Genomic DNA, 16,099 nt, shown 5'->3' with positions numbered 1-16,099 from the left:
GCTGAGGTTCGCGTTCAAGGCCTACTTTCCTCACGCCCCGGCGTCTCTTGCCACCGTGCTGTCGCAACTTCCCGAAGGTGAGTCCAGACCAGAGGGACTTCTGGGAAGACCTTTGGCCCGCAGTGACCCCTCCCTCTCAGTCCCGTATCTGTCCGTGGAGATGGCCTTGTGTCCAAGATCCCTTAAGCTCCCCGGGCCTCGCCTCCTGAGGGTTTTGACAGGAGAATCTGCTTCGTTTCCTGGTTATGATCACGGACCAAAAGAAGGGGGAGGAGAAGGGAGAGCGGCTCCGGCTCTTCTGTGAGGGTCTGCTCCAGCCCCAGGCCCCGGGTGCCAGGCGCGGGCTGAGACGCGGCTGAGTCAGATGGAACATTCTCTCCCCCCGAGGCTGTGGCTGAGGAGCAGGGAAGGTGGAGGGCGAGGCCGGGAAAGCCCAGGGGACCTCACCTCACCAAGGGGCGGAGGGGCGGAGCCCTGGTGCCACCTGACAGCAGACCACAGCCACCGCCCTTCCTTCTCGGCCACCGCCTCCATGGGACACGTGAGCTCCTGTTCAGGGGGCAGGGAGGGTGGGCGCGCTGGGGCCACCACCGGTCCCTGGCTTCCTTTCTCCCAGACTCCAGTGGGACCTGTGTGGAGGGGCATTTTACAAAACCAGAATTCCTCCTCCTTTTAGGAGATGAAGGCTGTGGCCCAAGGTGACCCATCTGGCGCTGTCCTCAGATGCTGGGGGTGGCCCCAGTGGGATCTCTGGGGGATCATAGTCCCTGTCCTCTGTTGCTCTCGGGGACGTGTCCTTTCCCAGCGTGTCCTTTCTAGCTTGAGCACTAGAGCGGCGTTGGGATTGGAAATGTATCTCATGTCCACTGTGAGGTCCCCGGGGCACAAAAGAGGGTCACTGCTGAGCCCTAGCTAGCAGCCATGGGAGAGGGAAGTAAAATAAGTAACTAAACCACTAAAAAAACCATGAACATGAAAACCGCCCAGAAGCTGTGAGCGGAAGGTTGGGGAGCTCCGCGACTCGAGGCGGTGCCCTGTGCCCTGGCACCCTGGAGACGCCCTCGGTATCCATAGCTGTCCTCACTGTTCCGTCACCCCCGTCACTCGCCTGCTGGCACACCGCAGAGCCACGGGAGGCCAGGAGAGCGTGCGGAAACCTTTGTCTGCACAATGCCCACGTTTTCCCTCTTTTCTTTAATGTGAACCAAGGTCATATACAGAGTCTTCACGACCCTAGGTCAGGTGAGCGGTCCATTCCCGTTCCTCATCGGTGGCTTGGGTCCAGTCTCCATATACATCGGAACCACGATTTATAGTGACAGAGCAGAGGTCAGGGGGATGGAAAAGAAAGACCCTGGGGCACGGGCTGCGTGGCCCACGTGACAAGGTGGCTGCTTGTGCAGCCTTCACCCACTTCCGTGTAACTGCATCAGACGCTCTCGGGTTTGTCCCTGCATAACTTGGACAGATGTTCCCTCCCCAGGCCGAGAAGATCCCGGCTGGGAAAAGCAGGGCTTGGTGCCATGAACCAGGAGAGGAGAGGCCTGTCCTCAGACTGCCCCAGGCTCCCCACAGGTCGCTCCTCCTGGGCTCGGCGCTTCCCGGGTCTGCCTCTGACCTCTTTTCTGCACCCATAGGTCTCCCCCAGGGACGCTGGTTCCAGCGACTGCAGCTCATCTCCCAGCAGCTCAGAGAGGCCGTGGACGGCCAGCCCCAGGGGTGAGCAGCACTGCCCCAGGCCCCCTCCCGGCAGGTCCTTCCCTGGCCCTCATCACACAGGCCGGCACCTGCCTGGCGAGAGGTGGGGGGACAGGTGGACAGGTCAGGCAGACAGACAGAGCACAGGTCTGCAACAACCCAACTCAGCTGGTGCCTCTGGGACTGGATGGGCTGCTATCCTCCGGGGACCAGGACTGAGTGGCCCCTCCTCCCGAGTTCTCCACTCTTCTCAGGATCCTTTTCAGAACATTGATCCTGTGTTCTAAGGGAGGGCTCAGACACAGTGGCTAGGGAGGCAAGGACAGTGCTTAGAGCTCTGGGGGGCCCCTGGGCATGAAGGAACCTGGGCCAGGTCCACTGTGAACTGGCTGCAGAGAAGCCTGGAGCACTCTTGTCCCTGCAGCCAGTCCAGAGGGAAGTGCCCCCAACCCCCTGACCTCAGGCCCGCCCGCCCGTGGTCTGCAGGGCAGGCACTCGCCTGCCAAGATGTCCCTGAGCTAGAGAAGTGCAGCCTGCACCCTCAGCAGCCCCAGGCCCTGTGTGACGGGGAAGCTTGCAAGAAATGTCAGCCTCCTGGCACCGACACCCCGTGAGGACAGGGAGGCAGAGAACACACCGCTCTGCAGACATTCCCACTGCTGGAACGTTGATTAGAACCTGGGTCTCCCTGGAAAGGAAGCCGCCCGGGCTTCTCCCCATGTCCCACCTCTGCCCCTGAGTCCCAAAGGCTGGCTCCCTTCTGGACCCCAGGACCCACTTCCTCTCCTGCTCTGGCCTGCCCAGGGCTGCCTCCATGGCAGGGAGGCCCACCTCCACAGCAGCCCAGCTGTGCAGGCCAGGCGCAGGCAGGAGGCGCAGGCAGGGTCTCATCCTCTGTCACATCCGCTGTTACCAGCCCAGACTTTCCTTCCTCACAGCTGTGCTCATTTAAGGAACCTGGTGGTAACACAATGTCCCATGTCCTCAGAGCACATGGGGCTTGTTTTTGGTTTGGGTGCTGAGGACTGAACCCAGGGGTGCTTAACCACTGAGCCACATCCCCAGCCCTTTTTTATATTTTATTTAGAGACAGGGTCTCCCTGAGTTGCTCATGCTGGCCTTGGACTTTTATCCTCCTGCCTCAGCCTCTCACCAAGCCTGGCACACAGGGGGTTTTGAGAGGTGTCCCTCTAGATGCTTTCTGCTGGGGTCAGAGTGGCACTCTGACAGGTTTTGAGGGTAGCTGTGTTCTTGGCAGGTCATTCTAGAGTGAACAAGTACAGTTTAAGCCCGATACAAACATTAAAGCTGCCACGCACGGAGGTGCACACCTATAATCTCCACAACTCAGGAGGCTGAGGCAGGAGGATCACAGGATCCAGGCCAGACTGGGAAACTTAAGTGAGATCCTGTCTCAAGATAAAAAATAAAAAGTGTGGAGCGCCCTGGGTTGAATCCTCAGCCAAAGAGAAAGAAAAAGCAAAACCAGGCTTCCCGGCTCCGTTGCAGATCCCATGGAGGGCCCCTGCAGAGCTGGTTCCTGCTCGCCCACTTTGGAGGATGGGCTGACGTGGCCGCCGAGCAGTTACTGAGGTCAGACATGGACCCGCCTGCAGCCTTGCTGTGGCTCCTGGCCTTCTACCACGGCCCTCAGGAGGGGGCCCAGCAGAGAGCACGGACCATGGTAGGTGCAGGCCACGGTGCTCAGGCTGGGCGGCAGAGAGGGCTTGCCTTTCCCCAAGTCCCTGTCTCCCGAGCTCTGGGCTTGTGATGATGTTCCCCTGGGGGACAGGTGAGTGTGGCTGGGCGTGCTGGGGTGCCACAGGGAGGCTGGTCTGCAGTGAGCCACCTCTGCCGTGGCGGCCTGGCCAGTCACTGCTCTCTGGAGTCAGTCAGCGAATCCTCACATTGCAGCTTTGTTTAGACCTCTTTCTAAAGCATGATACGAACCACTTTGCTTCCGAAAGAGCCGTGGTCATTTCCTGAATGACAGAGTAGCTAAGTCCAGGACTGGCAGCAGTGGTGGACACAGTCGCTGCTCTCTGGAACGCAGTGATCACCGGAAGCCAGGTCTGTGGAAGGTTGGCACCTCCCTGCCAACGTGTGTCTGCGGGCTTGCAGACCGCCAGCTGCCAGTGCGTTTTGCTGATTTTAATAATTAAAGGGAAGGGGCTTAATTATGTATGGAGCAGTGCTCTTGTTTGCCCTGTATATTCTGCTGTTTGAAAGAAACAGACCAGTACAGCCGTCTGTACGTTGTAGCCGTTTAAAGACTTGCATTTTAAAGAAATTACCATAATCCACATATGTATTTGAGGATAGCTATCTGATTAAAAAGAAAACCTTCTATTCCTTCCCTTTTGAAGATCACATTAAGTCAATTAAGGGAAATCCTAGTTTCTGTTTCTCATCATCTTATTTTTTACAGTAATAATTAAGACGTATAAAGCATTCATGATTTCTAAAGCCCTTTAATATGCATTTCATATTTGGCTCTTTGTGAACTAAGTTGGTAGGTATGTGTTAAATTCCTTAGGGACCATAGATACTGACAAAGAGAGATTCACTTTTCAAGGTCAGAGACAGAAGTTTTCCAGTAAGATTTAATTTCTAGAAACTTCTACATTGGCACGTCTTTCTACTAGTTAACTTGGTTTTGATGTTTCTTTAAATAAAACTTGTACATACTCCTTTTTTAAAAAAAAAATTGTATGTGTAGATGGACAGCATGCCTTTATTTTTTTGTTTATTTTATGTGGAGCTGAGGATGGAACCCAGTGCCTCACACGTGCTAGGCGGGCGTTCTGCCCTGCGCTACAGCCCAGCCCTGGGCATACGTGGGTATTCTTAGGCCTCTGGCATAACAGCGGATTGACTCCTTGAGAATAGGTGGTGCCCGCTGCGTCCTGGCTGCTCCGTCCTGCGACACCAGGGCCTCCGTTGGCAGTGCCGGCCCCTGCCTCCCGGGAGCCTGGCCCGAGGCCAGCGTGTGTGACACCTGGGAAGGGGAGGGAGTTTTTCTGGGTGACCCAAGAACACAGACCTCTCGCACCTGGGCTTTGTGAGCTTTGACCCCCTAGTGGTCCATCAGGTGCCTGGAGAAGCAAGGCCTAAGGTCAAGCCTGGCAGCACCTGTGTTCTGCGGCTGTCCCCAAGGCGTGGAGCGCAGAGTGGGGCATGGTGCCTGCCTGAGGGCCTGCCCCTCCCTGGCAGACCACCTTCTCTGCCATTCGGTGTTCATCTCCTCTGCTGATGGAAGCAGATCATGCCGACATCCCATGCGGGTATCCAGATGCCCAAGGCTCGGCCAGGCTCCTCCCAGTGGCCCTGCTGCTCCACCCGCGGAGTCACCCTAAGGGAACGGTTACGTACAGCTCCGTGTGCAGGAATGTCCTTCAAAGATCGTCTGTAATCCCAAACACTGGGAAGGCCTAGGCTTCCAGGAGGATGGCTGCCATCTGAACGAATCCTTGTGTGTCCTAACCACGGGTGGCCTCTTAGCAGGAGACACCGTGCACTCAGACAGCATATTCTGTGGGCACCGTGAACAGCTGGCTCCCAGGGCCCTATGTCCAGTGGGTGGTGTGTCCCCATGCACAGAGGGAGATGAAAGGGACATAAACCTACTCAGGAACAGTGACTCTCTGGATGGGAGAGTTATAGGTGATTTTATTTATTTTTTCCTTTTTTCTTTTCAAATTTTCCATAGCATATAAGTTTTTATAACATAGACTAAGAAATAATATTTTAAGAGGAAAATAAAACTTGTATCTTTCTCCTGAAAAACTTAGACAGCATCTGAAGTGTTAGCAGTTGTATAGAAGCTTCTGACGCGAACGCATTGAAGGGCCAGTCAGTCTGGGCAGAAGGGGCCGCGGGCACAATGGGCGCCGGCAGAAAGTCAGAGGCAGCCCAAAGAGAGCAGAGCAGGTGTGAGCCGGCCTCCTGAGCCCGTGGCCCCAGGGGGTGGCAGGCAGTCAGAGGCAGGGCGTGCCACCGCCCAGGGTGGGTGCGTGTGGGTCAGTGTGTCCTGTGGGGAGAGGCCTGCGGGGCCTTTCCCACGGCCTGGCTTGTGGTTGGCGGCGCTGACTCAGCACCACAGTGTGCTGCAGCCCGTGGCCAGCGGCATCCAGGCCTGGCTTCCAGGGGGAGCCGCCCGCGCCCTGCCCTAGAACTGGCCCTGCCCTAGAACTGGCCGTGGGAATGCTGGGGACAGGCCCAGCGCTCTTTCAGAAGCCTGGGGCCTGGCTGTTGGGAGTGCACATGGCATTTCCCATCACGACTCTGAGTCCTCGCATTGTTTCCAAGTCACAGCCTGATGTGCCTTCTCTAGCAAGCAGAGTCTCAGCATGAAATGAGCATTTCTTATGCAAAAACAACCCCCAGACTTAGAACAGTTACCATCATTATGTGGCTTGCACAGACTCTGACCTCTGCCCGAGCCTTAAAGGCATACAGACAGCCTGTCCCAGTGTCCCGGACAAAGCAGTTGTGCCATGAGAGTCTGTGTGTGTGTGTGTGTATGATTGTGTAACTGTATATGAGTATTTTAGTATATTAGTGTGTGTGCACGTATGTATGTGTGTATGTAGCTGTGTGTATGTGTGTTTGAGTATGAGTGTGTGTGTGACTATTGTGTGACTGTGTATGAGTCTATGTATGTGAATGACTGTGTGGCTGTATGTGTGTAACTGAGTGTGACTGGATGACTGTATGTAAGTGTGTGTGTGTGTGTGTGTGTGACTGACAGTGTGTGTGGCTGTGTGTGTGTGTAATTGTGTGAGTGACTGGATGACTATATAAGTGTGTGTGTGTGTGTGTGACTGGATGACTGTGTGTGGCTGTGTGTGTGTGACTGTGGGTGTATGTATGGCTGTGTGACTGTGAGTGTGTGGCTGGGTGTATGACTGTATGACAGTGTGTGTGGCTGTGTGTGTAAGTGGGAGTGTGTGTGACTGGATGACTGTGTGTGGCTGTGTGTGTGTGACTGTGGGGGTATGTATGGCTGTATGTGTGAGTGTGTGCCTGGGTGTATGACTGTATGACAGTGTGTGTGGCTGTGTGTGTAAGTGGGAGTGTGTGTGACTGGATGACTGTGTGGCTGTGTGTGTGAGTGTGTGGCTATGTGAGTGTGACTGTATGACAGTGGGGATGGGTGTGTGTGTGTGTCCCCAAGGCAGCGGTGGCAGTACCAGCAGTGGGCTCTTGGCGCCCTGGCTGTCCCTGTCCCACTGTGCGGAGCCCCTTGCTGCATTCTGCCGAGGACTTTTTCCCATTTCCTTTCCTGCAACAGAAGGTGGCCCCGGGTGCATGGCTGCTCGGTGAGCAAGCTGAGGCCCAGCCTTTCCTGTGTGTGTGGCCCTGGCCGCAGGGCTCTGCCTGCCTCCTTTGGACACTGGTGGCTCTTTCCTGGGGCCTGCTGCAGAGCACCCAGTGCGCTCTAGAAGCCTGTGGGTGCTGCTGCCCTGACCCCACCCGTACCCTTGCCCTGCAGGTGCAGGCTGAGGCCGTGCTCCGCGGCCTCCGTGAGCTGTCGGGAAGCGCCCGCCTCTCAGCCAGGGATCTGCAGGCTTTGGGAGAGAGCAGCCCGGGGGACCCCAGATCGCCTGCGTGCACCCAGCTCATCAGGCAGCTCCTCCTCAACTTCCTGCTCTGGGCTCCCAGAGGCCACACCATCGCCCGGGAAGCCATGGCCTTTGTAAGTCCCCGCTTTCCTGAACCTCCAGGTGGAAGGGTCTTCCCGAGGGTCCCAGGCCTTGGAGTGTGGGGATGAAGGGTCAGTGGGGTTGGCCGCGGGAGGGGCCCCTGGCCTGCCGATGCAGCACCCTCTGCCACAGGAGAAGACCGGCTCAGAGGGAGGAGGTGCCATCTCGCAGGCCACATGGCGAGGTCTCCCCACGGGCTGGTCCCATTGAGTGGCCGCTCACGCTGCAGGTCAAAGAGTTTGCTTTCCAAAAAACTGGTTAATTGTGAAGAACTCCTTCCAAAGCCCAGGTGACAGGAGGAGGGTGGGTGTGGGCCAGACAGAGATTTGGCAGGGTGTCTTCACTGTGACACCGAGACACAGGCGCCTGCAGGAAACAGGCCAGCTGGACTCCTGGACATTGAAACTGCTGGACATCAAAGGATACGACCAAGACACTACAAAGACAGTTCTCAGAACGGGAGAAAACGTTCTAAAGTCCTGTGTCTGCCAAGGGTTTGGTGTCCAGAGTGTGGGAAGAATCCTCAACTCAACAGCAACAAAGTCAGATTCAAAATCAGGGAAGCACTCAACCAGGCACCGCTGTAAGGGTGTGCAGATGGCCAGGAAGGACTGGGCAGATGTCAGCAGCACGGGCCACGAGGGAAGCACAGACCAAATCCACAGTGAGGCCCACCGCCCTCCTCACGAAGGCCACTAGAAGAATCAAGAAAGTAAACACGGAGGCTGCAGAGACGGGGAGGCTGCTGAGACGGGGAGGCTGCGGAGATGGGGAGGCTGCGGAGACGGGGAGGCTGCAGCGGCCCAGCCCTGTGGAAAGGATCTTGGCAGTACCTCAGAAGGCCAAATGGCACTCCTCAGGATGGAGCACTTCTACTCTTACACACATTCCCCCAAGAACTAGAAGCAGGAGCTTGAACAGAGCCCGTACAACACACTCACGAGAGCCGGAAGGCGGCAGCAGACAAAAGGGTGAACCAACTGAGGCCCTTGTATGTAGTGGAATATTATTTGGCCTGAAAAAGGGAGTCCTGGTGCATGGCTGTAACACGGATGGACTTTGAAGGTCTCACGCTAAGGAGAATAGGCTAGGCACAGGAGAATGCCGTAGGGCCCCATGGCCTGAGGTGCCCAAGTTCATGGAGACAGAATAGAATAGTGGGTGCCAGGGTCCGGGGAGGGCATGGTGAAGAGTTTCTGTTGGGATGATGGCAGGTCCTGGGGATGTCGAAGCCGTGCATATTCACTGTGATTTCATAAAGCACTCCAACGGGGCGCGGGGGTGCAGCCAGTGGTGGAGTGCCCGCCCGCGCCGCTGGTCCTGCCAAACAGTGTCCGGGCCCAGCTCTCTCCAGGCAGGCTCTGGTGACGTGGCTGTGAATCCACTGGTGGGTTCCGTGACGCCTGTTGAGAGCCCTGGGAGACCGTCAGGAGGCCCTCCTCCCCGCAGGTGGTGCTGTGCAGCAGGCCCAGGGCCAGCGCCTCTGCGCTCCCGTGTGCCTAAGAGCAGAGAGCCCTGGCCCTCGTGGCCACCAAGCACAGGGACACTTGGGAGTCTACTCTGTGCTTTCACAGAATGCATCTGCGACGGCACAGAGGCACGGCACCCGTGGGGAAGCCAGGCGTGATCTCAGCCACGGGTGGACTCTAACAGTCACACTGCAGACAGAGCGGGGCGGGTCCCAGGAGTGGGTGGGGGCGGCGCTGCCTGGCGGTGGAGAAATGGCCGGTTCTGACCCCGCTGAGAGGCTACGCTTGAGAGCGGCTGAGGGAGGGTCTTCCTTGTCCTCGCCACGCACACGTGCACACGCACACACACATGCACGGGAACCTCGAGGCTGTGAGCGTGCAGCTAGCACCGGGCTGCGGTGACCACGTGGGCACAGCAAGACGCCACAGGTTCTCCTGGAGGGAAACAGCCATGAAACCTAGAACAGGACTCAGAAGACAAAGAGCTGTTTTCGCCGCTGTGACCCAAAGACCTGACAAGAACAGTTAGAGGAGAAAGGCCTGTCTTAGGGGCTCGGAACCCGTCACCTCACCTCTCGGCTGTCTCCCATGGCTTGGTGCACTTTCCGGGGACGCCTCACATCCAAACCACAGCTTCCGAGCCCCCTGGGCGGGGAGCCCCCGTGCTTGAGAGCTGAGATGTGCACGTCACTGGGTGTCCACACCAGCTTCGCCTCCGCCGGGGTGAGCTGAAGCCGCTGCTTTTCACCGTGTGATCCAGGGGCGTGTCACACAGGTGCACAGGGGTCAGTCAGGCTGGCACAGAGCACCTGGATACTCCAGATGGCGCTTGCTCCTACCTGTGACCCAGGTCTAACAAGGGAAAGTGTCAGGCAAGCCCCAAGCCCGTGTGGGGGCAGCCGGCACAATCCCTCCAGTGCAGCCATCGAGGCCGTCAAAACCAGAAACATCTGGAGACTGTCACAGCCAAGAAGAGCAAAGGACATGTGACACTGAGTGTGACAGGTATCCCTGGTGGGGCTCTGGAACGGCAGAGGAGAACCACGGGGCCGAGGACTGGCTGTGACAGGCGCCCTCGCAGGGTGCTGGCAGGAGGGGACGGTGGGGGACAGGACTCCACCCCCTTGCAGTCACTCCTGCTTCCTCCTCTCCTGGGGGAGCCCGCAGCTCGGGGTGGAGCGCTGGTCTGCAGGGAGCCGGGGCCCCCTGAGAGGAGACCTGCTTTCCCTTGGCGTGGACGGGGCAGCGGGGTTGGAGGACGGGAGGGGAGTCTGCCGGGAGCCTTCTAACTTCCTTCTCCCCCGTTGCAGCTGGCCCCCACCCATGACGTCACCCGGGAGGTCATTGGCTTTCTGGACCAGACCTTGTACAGATGGGACCAGCTGGGCACGGGAGCCTCTGGGCCAGGAGCACCGGCCAGGGCACTCCTTCAAGAGCTACGAGCGCAAGTCTAGCGGGGACGCAGGCCCTGAGGCGCCGTGGGCCCCTCTGTCTGCCGAGGCCGGGCCCCGTCTGGAGCGCTCTCTTGAGCTGAGAGACGGAGCCGTCGCCATCTCGGGACGGTCAGTAGCACGTAGGACAAAATGAGAAGCCGTGGGCTTGACCATACCTGGCCCCTGTACCCACGAGTGACCCCAGAGGCCTGCCCAGCCAGGACACCAGCCAGGGGCCTCAGCAGGATGGGCTGTTCCATTCCTGGCCCTTCAAGCGAGATGTGGGACTATTTTTTTTGAATGATTCAAAGTCTTTAGATGAAAATTAGGTCAACTTGGCCTTGGTCTGAAGCCCTGGGTCAATACTGCCACCAAAGGGCTCCTGCTACTACGCAAGGGCCCACAGTGGCCCTGGACGCAACAGGAGAGGGTGACACCGCACCAAAACAAGAACTGGGTCCTAACAGAACCAGCGGCCCTGAGTCGGTGTCCCTCTGTGTCATTTGAGGACGCGGTTCAGCCTCTTTGTGCCTTGCACTGCCCTGGGCTCTGCTGTGGAGGTGCGGAGTGGCCCGGGCCCCTCTCGTCCTCTGGTTTATGTGACGGACGTCTCTGGGTCTTGCTCCTTTGAGGTGTGAGGTTTTGTGGGGTTGGAAGTTCACCTTCAGGGGACTCACGCTGCTGAATGAGCCAACCCCAGGCCCCGGGGCCTGGGCCTTTCTGCTGGGGAATGTCCTGGGGTGGACATCAGGGTCCTGTGGTGTAAAGGCTCCTCAGAGTGCAGTGGCCCTGGAAGGAGGGCTCCCTCCTGTGCTGACTCTGAACCAGAGCCTGGGGGCCTCCCTCGGACCTGGGGTCAGCCCCTGTGACGTGACAAGAGGCTGGATTTGGTGGCAGCACGTGACCCCAACAGGAGGGGCCCCGGAGGCACAGCCCCTGCGTGGGTGGGGCTCTAGGGGAAATGCAGAGTGTCCTCCTCACCGCCAAGTCCCCAGTCGCCCTCCCTGCTCCCAAGTTCCCTGTGCCCCGCGGTCCCCGCCTGACCCTGCGCCCCGCGGTCCCCGCCTGACCCTGCGCCCTGCAGCCCCCACCTGACCCTGTGCCCCTCAGCCCCGCCTGACCCTGCGCCCCTCAGCCCCGCCTGACCCTGCGCCCCGTGGTCCCCGCCTGACACTGCGCCCCGCGGTCCCCGCCTGACACTGTGCCCCGTGGTCCCCGCCTGACGCTGCGCCCTGCAGCCCCCACCTGACCCTGCGCCCTGCGGTCCCCGCCTGACCCTGTGCCCCTCAGCCCCGCCTGACACTGCGCCCCGTGGTCCCCGCCTGACCCTGTGCCCCGCGGTCCCCGCCTGACCCTGTGCCCCGCGGTCCCCGCCTGACCCTGCGCCCTGCAGCCCCCATTTGACACTGCGCCCCGCGGTCCCCGCCTGGCCCTGTGCCCCGTGGTCCCCGCCTGACCCTGCGCCCTGCAGCCCCCACCTGGCCCTGCGCCCTGCAGCCCCCATTTGACCCTGTGCCCCGTGGTCCCTGCCTGAGCCTGCGCCCTGCAGCCCTCACCTGGCCCTGTGCCCCGTGGTCCCGCCTGAGCCTGCGCCCCGCCTGAGCCTGCGCCCTGCAGTCTCACAGCAAAAAATAAAGCCAGGTACTTTTCCAGCTCAGGTTCCAGCCACGTTCCTGGAAGGTCTCCCAACTTTTCTGTGCCTGTTGGTGGCGTCCCCTCCTGGACTTGGGCCCTGGGCACAGGAGCTGGCACCTTCCTCCTGGTGCCGTCCTGCTGTGGTGCAGTGAGCCCCGGCCTGGGGGACCCCTGCAGGAAGGCAGGGCTGGCCTGTGACTGGTGCTTCCCCGTGCCCTTTCCCACGCCCATAAAGGTACCCCGGGGGAGGTGCTCCAAGGTGGGAACAGGGCGGCTACGGCCACCGCCTCGCCCAGCAGCTCCCACGCCACAGGGACCCCAGGCTGCCAGCCACCCGCTCTGCTGCAGCGAGGGAGCAGGTGCAGCCACTGCTGCTGGCGGGCCACCCCCAGCATGGCAGAGAATCGGGTCCCCGAGGGTTGTCTGGCCGACCCTCCGTCCTCTTCCTTAGGGACGTCTCATTCACCGTCCTCTCGCCTCCCAAGCTGGCAGGGCCACGGCCCCCTGGCCCTGCTCACTCTCAGTTCAGACTCGAGTCAGGACGATGGCCTCCCGTGGCAGCCCGTGCTGCTCGGGGTTTGCTGCGCCCAGCAGCCTCGCTCCGCCTTCCGGGAGACGTGTCCTGGCACAGGAGCTGGGGCCTCGGACCACAGCAAGGAGGCGTCCACGGGTGCAGATGGCTGTGGATGGGGCCCAGCTCCCGGGGAGCCCTCTGGCTGAGCCCTGGCTGCTGCCCTCTGGGCCTGTGTAGCCCTCGCGGCCCGGGTCTGACTAACTGGTGGCCACAGGTGCGTGGCAGCCCGGTAGCTTTTGGTTGCTGAGACCGAGTTCCCGACTAGGGCAGCCTGGAGGAGGAGAGGCCAGGTCGGCCCGCCAGGCTGCTCGGGCCTGGGCTGAGGCAGATCGTCATGGCCAGGGGCGTGGTGGCGGACGGCGGCGCAGCCTGTGGTCACCAGAAAGCAGAGTGGGCGTGAGGAGCCAGAGTCACCAGGCACCACCCGCCATGGCCTGCCTCAGCCAGGCCCCTGCCCACTGCCATGCTGTACTGTCCTCCTGTAAATCATGCTTCGCCCCGAGTTCCCACACTGACCGTCACCTGAGCGTGCTGGGGACATGCCCAAACCCAACGGGCAGAAGTCAGAGCCAGCCAGGGGCAGGAGGAGGCCGACACTGCTGCTGGGGTGGGGTGCCAGCGGGGAGCTGGAGGGTCCCCGAGCAGTGGGATCCCTGGGGAGAGCCTGCAGAGGACAGCCAAGCCCAGGACGGCTGAGATGGCCGCCTGAGCCCTGGAGGGCGACACTGGGGCTCTGCCCGGGGAGGATGGCGGTGAGGAACGTGCTCCTGATCTGACGAGGAATCCTGCGTCCCAAGGAAGAAGGCACAGATGTCACAGAGCCGCTGTTTGCCTTGCTCTCCCCCAGCTGTCACCGTCCTCCCTCCACCAGGAGCTGGGAGGGCCCCGTCCTCCCCTGGACCCTGGATTCTAACATGGAGTCAGTGGGTCTGCATTAAGAATTCTAGGTTATCGATCATCACAAACCATTTCACAACCAAAGAACCCAAGGTAAACTGTTGAGAGCCACAGCCAAAGGGGCCCCAGCAAACTTCCAGCTGCCGGCTGATGATCCAGCTGCCAGACTTCGGCAGTAAACTGGGTCAGCTTTGTGTCACTGGGACAGAAGTCCCCCCAAGAGCAACCTGGAGGAGGAGGGTCATGGGGCTCGGGGTTCCGAGGTTCAGTCCATGGTTGGCAAACTCCGCTGGACACACGGGGGGAGACATCCACAAGGCAAGTCCAGGAGCCAGTTCTGACTTGTGGGCCTCCTCTAACATCTAAGGAGGCACCAACCCAGGAGAATCAGGGGAAGGGACACTGAGGAGGTGGGTCACAGGAGCTGCCCTGGAGAGGCGTGTCTTCCTGCCACCCCTTCCCCAGCCCTTCTGCTCCCTGGCCACATGCACATCAACCCCTCGCCCTCCCACCATGATGCCCAGAGCCACGGAGCTGGTCCCTGTGGACTGCGTCTCTGCACCTGTGAGCCCAAACGCTCCTCGTCCAGGTTGGACTTGTTGGTATTTTGGTCAATCCAGAGCTCACACAGCTGTCCACGCAGCGTTCCCTGTGTCAGGCATGGCAGGCCGTCTGGAGAGGCCTTCAGGGGCACAGGCCACATGCAGGGACACCCCTTCACACAAGGACTGGAGTGTCCCAGGAACCAGTGTCCCAGGCCCCGAGGGCGGCTGCTCTGTGCTCCCTTGGGTGTGTTTCCTGGAGGGTGACCGATGGTACCTTGGCTGGGGACACGACACGGGGATCAGTCCCCTCACAGTGGTGGCTTGGAGAAGGGACCAGGAGACAGGGAGGGGACTTCCTTTACGTCTGTATATCGTTTCTATTTCTTTGCATGTTTGATCTGTAAGAAAGAGAGTTGTGACCGGCACACGGAGGTCCCCGTCTGTCCTGGGCTGGCTGCTGTTGGTGCTCTGGGGAGCGGGTCCGTGTCCCTGGTGCTGGTCCTTGACTCCCGGGACGCGTGTTCTAGCACTGGACAGAGAACCTTCTAGGAATGACCTGCTCCGTGGCTGGACCCTCATGCCCTGGGACTGGGCTTCGTGGAGGGGCGTATGGGGCCCTGACCCGCCACCCACTGTGTCCGCCCAGCCTCTGGCACTGGTCCCTTCCCTGCTCTCCACGTGGGCCTCTGCCTGCAGGTGTGCTGGACCCACCGTCTCTGCAGTCACCGAATCAGGACATTCCATTCTTTCCCGAGACTCTTTTCTTCACAACTTGACGTGAGTGCAGGTGTCCAGGCCCTGGCCAACGGTTAAAGGGACTCCCTCCTCACCTCCCTTGGCCCCAACTCCCATCTTCTGAAGTGTCCCCGCAGACCTAACTGCCCTGAGCGTCCCCAGAGACCTGAGTGCTGCAGTCAGGGTGAGGAGCAGGTGTGCCAGCCACGTCCTCAATGCTGCCGCGAGAGGCCCGGTGTCCAGGGGACCTGGCGGGTGCACCCTCCCTCTCCCAGAGGCCTGCTCTGCAGACCAGTGTGTGGGCGAGGGCTGCCGGGTGAAGAGGGCCTCTGGAACCCGGGCTCTTGGCCTGGCCACCTCCCCACAGGCAAGAACACCTGCTGGGCTGGCCCCGGCCACAGACCCAGTGCCCCGAGGCCCGGCTGAGGACATACAGGGGCAGGGCACAGAGCAGCTCAAGAAAGCCGAGGCCTGGGTGGGCGTCCTGAAGCCACAGACGAGCTGCCTGAGGGCGGCTCCGTGTCCCTGTGCCCAGGCCCCTGTCTCCCAGGCAGGCAGCCTCCAGGGTAAAGGGACGGACAGTCTGCCCGAGGGCACCCAGGACCTGGCAGTGGCCACAGAGTCTGGCCGTGTCTCCAGAGCAGTGGGCCCATCCGAGAGTCCTTGGGTCCGAGGGGCCAAACCCCTGCACTGGCCATGTCAGCCGCGCGGTACTGACCAGACCTGGCCTGTGGGCTGCCTGGAGAGGAGGCCACAGCGCCCTGTCGCCCATGTCACCTGGCCTCGTTGTCCCCCAGCACTAACATGCCATCGCCAGCTGCAAGGCCACACCCCAGTGACCACGCACCTCAGCCTCTCTCCTGGGCCTAGTTCAAAACAAGAGGGGGTTTGAGCTGGTGCCCAGGAGACCCCGTCCTGAAGCCCTCCCAGCTGCATGGCCACTGCTTCCCCCAGGCGGCCCCAGGCCTCGCCTTCCACAGTGTCCTGCTGGTCGGCTGGAACAAACTCCTTGCTGGCCATCGATCTCCCAGACAGCACCGAGGGCGGGAAAGACCCATAAAGCTCAGCCTGAATAGTGCCCACCAGACCCTTCCCCTTGTAAACCCCACAACCCAGCTGGAGGGCCATGGTCATTGTGCACAGTGACAGTGACCAGGAGGGGTGGAGGCCCTGCCCCCCACCGAGCTCAGCCTCTGGGAACTGCCCTGGGAGGCCCCTGCAGCCCACCCGGACCCCACCCCACCCCCACTCCCAGGCATCTGACACCTGACCTTGGGCCTGGGCGGCTCTCAGCCTGGTGTCCCCACCTGTGGAGTCCTCCTGTGGGTGGCCCTCGCAGCAGGGCCTGAGATAGCCCACCAGAACATCCCAAGGCTGGCTCCCCACAGAGCCACCGTGCTCTGAAGCC

The 16,099-nt window shown here is 60.4% G+C and overlaps 1 protein-coding gene across 8 annotated transcripts in view; it reads left to right on the top strand.

The window, feature by feature from the left end:
• Window positions 1–11,957, top strand: part of Fancc (FA complementation group C) — a 179,275-nt gene extending 167,318 nt beyond the window's left edge. For all 8 annotated transcript variants that reach the window (XM_078030533.1, XM_078030535.1, XM_078030530.1 and 5 more), the window contains 5 exons: window positions 2–77; window positions 1,638–1,719; window positions 3,208–3,382; window positions 7,193–7,396; window positions 10,183–11,957. In XM_078030533.1, the coding sequence (XP_077886659.1) occupies window positions 2–77; window positions 1,638–1,719; window positions 3,208–3,382; window positions 7,193–7,396; window positions 10,183–10,326 (681 nt within the window). In that variant the 3' untranslated portion in view covers window positions 10,327–11,957. The remainder of the gene's footprint in view (window position 1; window positions 78–1,637; window positions 1,720–3,207; window positions 3,383–7,192; window positions 7,397–10,182) is intronic.
• The last annotated feature ends 4,142 nt before the right edge of the window (window positions 11,958–16,099 follow it).

The sequence above is a fragment of the Ictidomys tridecemlineatus genome, chromosome 13 (assembly GCF_052094955.1).
Source record: "Ictidomys tridecemlineatus isolate mIctTri1 chromosome 13, mIctTri1.hap1, whole genome shotgun sequence".
Classification (NCBI taxonomy): Eukaryota; Metazoa; Chordata; class Mammalia; order Rodentia; family Sciuridae; genus Ictidomys; species Ictidomys tridecemlineatus.
Note: the sequence above shows the minus strand (reverse complement) of the source record. Positions and strands in the feature narration are given on the sequence as shown.